Source organism: Teleopsis dalmanni, chromosome 1 (genome assembly GCF_002237135.1).
Source record: "Teleopsis dalmanni isolate 2A chromosome 1, ASM223713v2, whole genome shotgun sequence".
Classification (NCBI taxonomy): domain Eukaryota; kingdom Metazoa; phylum Arthropoda; class Insecta; order Diptera; family Diopsidae; genus Teleopsis; species Teleopsis dalmanni.
In genome coordinates, this window is record NC_051846.1 from 145,713,459 (window position 1) to 145,719,772 (window position 6,314).

The 6,314-nt window shown below is 34.7% G+C and overlaps 1 protein-coding gene across 1 annotated transcript; it reads left to right on the top strand.

Moving 5' to 3' along the window:
- The first annotated feature begins 5,006 nt into the window (after nt 1-5,006).
- LOC119666389 lies at nt 5,007-5,732 on the top strand. The gene has a single exon (XM_038075668.1). It carries the CDS (start codon nt 5,007-5,009, stop codon nt 5,730-5,732), a length of 726 nt encoding a protein of 241 aa, XP_037931596.1.
- The last annotated feature ends 582 nt before the right edge of the window (nt 5,733-6,314 follow it).

The window sequence follows — 6,314 nt, forward strand, 5'->3', positions numbered from 1 at the left end:
AATGTTAGTTACCGTACTCCTCCGAAACGGCTTTACCGATTTTTACCAAATTTTATATGCGTATTCAGTAGGTCTGAGAATCGGCTACTATCTATTTTTCATACCGCTAAAGTGATTAGGGAGTCCCTACCCAGTAAAAATATCCTTAGTGCTTAACAAAAAATTTTTTATTTTTTTGACATAAATTTTGTTTATATTTTTGAAAAACAAAAATTTTTTCTTAATATTTTATGTAACTACGCCAACAAGTACATCGAGCATTTACATCCACTTCGTCTTCGCCTTGCATGTCAGATGAAAAATGTACAAAAAATTTTTATAAAGATTTCACTAATGATACTAGAACAAATACCGACGAATATCCAATATATCGTCGAAGAAATCTCGATAATGGGGGACAATGGCGGGTGGTGCCGTATTCGCATCTGCTAAGCAAGACACAATGCTCATATTAATGTTGAGTTTTGCAGTTCTGTGAAGAGCATCAAATATATTTGCAAGTATGTCCAAAAAGGCAGTGATATGGCTGTGTTTAGAGTAGAAAATACTAATGTAAATGCTCCTCCAATGAACAAAAACGGTGAAATTACGCTCTACCAAATTGGTCTTGGCGTATCTTCGGTTTTCTAATTCATGAACGGGATCCAGCAGCTGTTCAGGTAGCCGTCCATCTTGGAAACGGTCAGCGTGTATTTTTCACGAACGAGACAGTGATTGATCGTGGTACAAATCCACCTAAATCTACACTCACTGCATTTTTTTGTGTAATAGTACGGATGATTTTGGTGCCTTTGCAAGAACATTACTCTATTCACAAGTACCACGCTATTTCACATGGGCTCAAACAAAAAAATGGATGCCCCGCAAGCAAGTTTCACCAGTTGATGCATGTCTCAATTTATTTAAATCGAACGCTTATTTACAGTTAATCCAAGACACACTGAGTGCTTTTATCTTCGACTGTTGTTGGTTAATGTTACTGGCCCATTATCATTATTATTATTTACAGTCAATCCAAGACAATTTAAATTTGAAGATACAACAGTTGTTGCCAGGGAACTTGGTATTATACAAATCTATTGATTTTAAATTAATAATTTAATAAATAAACTATAATAACTTAAAAATAATATTGTTTGGCGTTTGATATTTTTATTTTCGTTTTCGTTCATAGCGCTCCATGCCTATCTCATGCACCACATACTTACACACTTATAATAAGTAAGTTACTTTTTGTCTACACTAGAATTTATCTAGAAACTAGAAATAATTTATAAGGCAAAACAACGTTTGTCGGGTTATCTAGTATTTATATAATAAGTAAGTTACTTTTTTTAAATATTTTTTAATGATTATGTCAATTGATATTTTATAAAAAGTTAGTTGGAATTTGTTTTGATTACTAGTTCTTTTTAATACTACAATACTATAATAAAGTATAGTTTCGCTAATTAAGAAGTTTGTTTCATTTTTTTACAAAATCCTGTGATTCGAATATACACGCATAAAGGCGATAACGTAACATTTGGTGTCAGAAGTGGAATTTTGTAAAATGGTGAAATTGGAAAAATTGACTGTGGTTCAACTGAAAAAGCAGTTGGAGAATGTGGGACTGGGCACAGGTGGTGTGAAAGCAGAACTGCAGTTGAGACTTCGTGAGGCGTTGGAGGCTAATGGCATAAATGTAGAAGAACACGAGTTCCTAGATGAAAAACCTGACAAGAATAGTGAAATGATGGCAATCATGAACTTAATGATGCAGAAGCTTGAGAAAAATTCAGAAAAACAGGCGCACAGTTTACGCAAGTTGGAAGAAAAGCTTGCGCAAAATTCAGAAGAACAGGCGCACGGTTTACGCAAGTTGGAACAACAATTTAGTGAAATCACGCACACATTAGGACAAAATTTTGTCGAATTAAAGTTGGAGTTACAAAAAGGTGCTCGAGAAGAAAGGACCCGATTGATCAGAATGTCCAGGTCTCAAAAGGTGAGACGGTTCAATTGGAAAGCCATGCTGAGAGTAGGCAGGTAAGCGGGTCATCTTTAGCCATTCGTGAAACTGGTAGCGTTGAACTACAGGCACCGACGCTAGTGCGGCAAAACTACCAAGCTGTAATGGATACATTGGAGCGCAAGTACGGTAACGTTTTTATGGCTCCATTACACAGGGTAGTATTGGAAGCAAGAGCTTCGCCTGTTGACGAGAGTGCTGGAGAGTTCAATGCCGACATTGAACGATTGTGTTACTTGGTCCAGATTGGTAGCTCTGGTGATATTATGGAGAAGAGTAAAATCGACAATTCAATAGACGGCATACGTGATCCGGAAACTAAGGGTCAGGTCGTAATGTTCTCGAAGGAGACATACTCTGAAACAGTTAGCGGCGCTTTAACGTACGAAGCTGCCGGTAAAATGTGTTGCTTTACAGCAAACGTGCGGAAAATGGAAACTGGAGTGAAGGCAGGAAGAAAGACAAGAAGGAAGACAAAAGGAAAGACAGAAAAGAAGGCAGGAAAAGCGACAAGAAAGAAGATAAGAAAGGAGGTAAAACGAAATAGAGGAAAGAGAAGAAAAGAAAGAAGGATAAGAGAGAAGATAAAAAGAAAGATAAGAGGAAGAAGAAGACTGATTCAAATAATGAATAGGGAAAAAAGAAACAGAAGAAAGCGAAGAAAGAAAAGGAGGAAAGACTATTTCGGCTTAGATAGTTATGATTTCATGTTAATCGGCTTTGGTATAGCGGAATCAGTTGAAATTAACATCTGCTTGGTCCCACTTACTCCAGTGTAGTCACATGTCATCTTGCCGCAAAGTGGCGTTATTCCGAATTTTAAATCCGCGTCGTCTGAGTCACCCGATAAGCCTCCATTTGCAAACAGCTGTCACTATCATCAATGCTACTTACGTTAGACGCAACAAACTTGTCAAGGCATTGAGTATGCCAATCAGGAATATACTGATCAACAAAACCCGCACCATCAAATACATGTTATCAATATCAGTTGTGAAATCATCATTATTTGTTATATCCGAAACGAACAAGACATCCCTGACATCAGCATTAAATTCACTACCCGTAGCCAATACGTCATCTGTGGTATCCTCATAAAACAAGACATTTCCATTGATTGTCGCGTTCTTATCATCTATGAGGTCGGCATCAACGTTTAATCGTATATCTTTATAAGATAACTTATCCGCGACCAACAAGCCCTCTGCGATCTTAGCATCATATTTGAATTCCTGATTAATCCTGAAAACTGTATCAACTGCACTGCCGGCATCAATTTGAGTATCTGTAACCAACATGCTATCAAAGACATTCGCATTGGATGGAATATTAACAGTTAATATGTCATCTGCCTTAAATTGCATATTTACGGGGATATGTCATGTGTGCCAATTGCTTCACATGGAATAACAACATCGCATGTGAAATCTACTTCAAACAGAATACCCTCAACATATATAACATATGGGGACTCTTGCTCGACCAAGCAGATGTTAATTTCAACTGATTCCGCTATACCAGAGCCGATTAACATGAAATCATAACTATCTAAGCCGAAATAGTCTTTCCTCCTTTCCTTTTTTCGCTTTCTTCTGTTTCTTTTTTCCCTATTCATTATTTGAATCAGTCTTCTTCTTCCTCTTATCTTCCTTCTTGTCTTCTCTCTTATCCTTCTTTCTTTTCTTCTCTTTCTTCTATTTCTTTTTACCTCCTTTCTTATCTTCTTTCTTGTTTCTCTTCCTGCCCTCCCTTAACAATGGAATGTTTAAATATTTTTTAATACTATAATAAACTATAGTTTCGCTAATTAAGAAGTTTGTTTCATTTTTTTACAAAATCCTGTGATTCGAATATACGCGCATAAAGGCGATAACATAACAATAGAAATATAAATATAAATATAAATATAAATATAAATATAAATTAAATATATAATATAAATATAATATATAAAATATAAATATAAATATAAATATAAATATAAATATAATTATAAATATAAATATAAATATAAATATAAATATAAATATAAATATAAATATAAATATAAATATAAATATAAATATAAATCTATATACATAAAAGAAAGTCGTGTTAGTTAGACCACCCATAACTCAAGAACGGCTGAACCGATTTTAATTATCTTTGATTTGTTGGAATCGTCTCCGCTCCGAATAGCAGATTACATTATAAAATATTGGAAAAATCCACTAATTTTAGCAAAAATAATAAATTTGTAAATGCTGTTTCAAACTGTTGACAGTTCGACAGTTTGAGTGATATTGATTTCCTTTATAAATTTTTTTTTTAAATATTTCAAATATAATAAATTCAAATATAATAAATAAATATTGTTTTCAATATACCATCGAATCCACGTGACCTGTGGAACAAATATAAGAATAACATGTCAGAAGACATTTTACATAGAATTCGTGTCAGTTCAAGAAATCCCGATCTTCAGGCGAATGATGAAATGCATAATCAGGCTTTGCTCTTGATCGAAGACATATGTTACCATACTAGCGGTAATTTGTTAGTCAGATTAGGAATGCCAGCTCCTGATCGTGGAATAAATAACGCATTTAATCGAGAATTGGAACGTGAACGTGAATATGATCGACATGAATTAGACCAATCAGTTCAAACTAATGTACTTCTATTTAATCCGCCACAGTAGGAAGTTTAAAATTAATGAAAGCGATTAATGAAGAAAATGGTGGCTTTTTTTTCCTGGAAGCCCCCGGTGGGACTGGTAAAACATTCATGTCTTTAATTTTGGCCACTGTTCGTGCGATATTCCGACATTGCGGTAGCAGTTGCTTCTTCTGAAATAGCGGCTACATTGTTAGAAGGATGCCGTACGGCTCATTGAGCGTTAAAATTGCCGTTAAACCTTCAAACTACCGAGCAACCGATATGTAATATTGCGAAGCATTCTGCAATAGCTAAAGTTTTAGTAGCATCTAAAATCATCATCTGGGACAAATGCACAATGGCTCACAAACGCGCATTAGAAGCACTTGACAGAACATTGAAAGATCTTCGCAATGACTCGAGATGTTTTGGACGCGCAATGATTTTACTGTCTGGCGATTTTCGCCAAACACTCCCAGTCATTCCAAAATCGACTGCTGCCGACGAAATAAATGCTTGCCTTAAATCATCAAATCTTTGGCGCTATGTGAAGAAACTTCAGCTGGTAACAAACATGAGAGTTGCATTGGTAAACGATACATCTGCTGAAGAGTTCTCCAAGCAATTGCTGTTAATCGGTAATGGCCGTGTAGCTGTTGAAGAATCGAGCGGATTAATTGCATTTCCTTCAAATTTTTGCAATTTCGTCTCATCAAAAGACGAACTCATCAATGAAGTATTTCCGAACATCATTGATAATCATAAAAACAAAAAATGGTTGAGTGAGCGAGCAATTTTGGCAGCTAAGAACAAAGATGTGAATGACTTAAGCTTTGTAATTCAAAATCAAATCGTTGGTACTCTGCATACATTCAAATCTATTGACTGTGTAACAAACGAAGAAGAAGCTACCAACTATCCAACTGAATTTTTGAACTCCTTGGATGTGCCTGGCTTACCACCGCACAATTTACAATTAAAGATTGGTTCGGTAGTCATTATGCTTCGAAATCTAAACCAACCAAAACTATGCAATGGAACGCGTTTAGTGATAACAAAACTGATGGCCAATGTGATTCAATGATACTCAAAGGAAAATTCAAAAGTGATGAAGTTCTCATTCCGAGGATTCCAATGATCTCAATCGATATGCCCTTTGAGTTTAAACGAATTCAATTTCCTATTCGGCTTGCATTCGCTATGACTATAAATTAATCACAAGGCCAATCCTTTAGTGTTTGTGGTCTGAATCTAGAAAATGCATGTTTTTCACATGGTCAATTGTATGTGGCATGTTCACGTGTCGGCAAACCATCTGCTTTATTTGTTCTTGCGCCTGATAAAAAAACAAAAAATATCGTATATCACAAGGTTCTTTATTGAAGAGAATCAATCGGAGTGCAACCCATAGGTTCTTGCTGACAGACCATTAAAATAATTAATTATATATCAATATCCTAATAAACTATTCAATACAATAAATTTTTTGTATTCATTTTATTACGTCAATAAATTTCTAAATTTAGTTTACCTATAATTTAATATAACATTTATTGACTGTTGAGCGGTACGAAGTTCGCGGGGTTACCTAGTATAAATATAAATATAAATATAAATATAAATATAAATATAAATATAAATATAAATATAAATATAAATATAAATA

Bases quoted from the DNA above. Each gene is read 5' to 3' on its own strand.
- LOC119666389 (XM_038075668.1), top strand. From the start codon at position 5,007: ATGGCTCACAAACGCGCATTAGAAGCACTTGACAGAACATTGAAAGAT.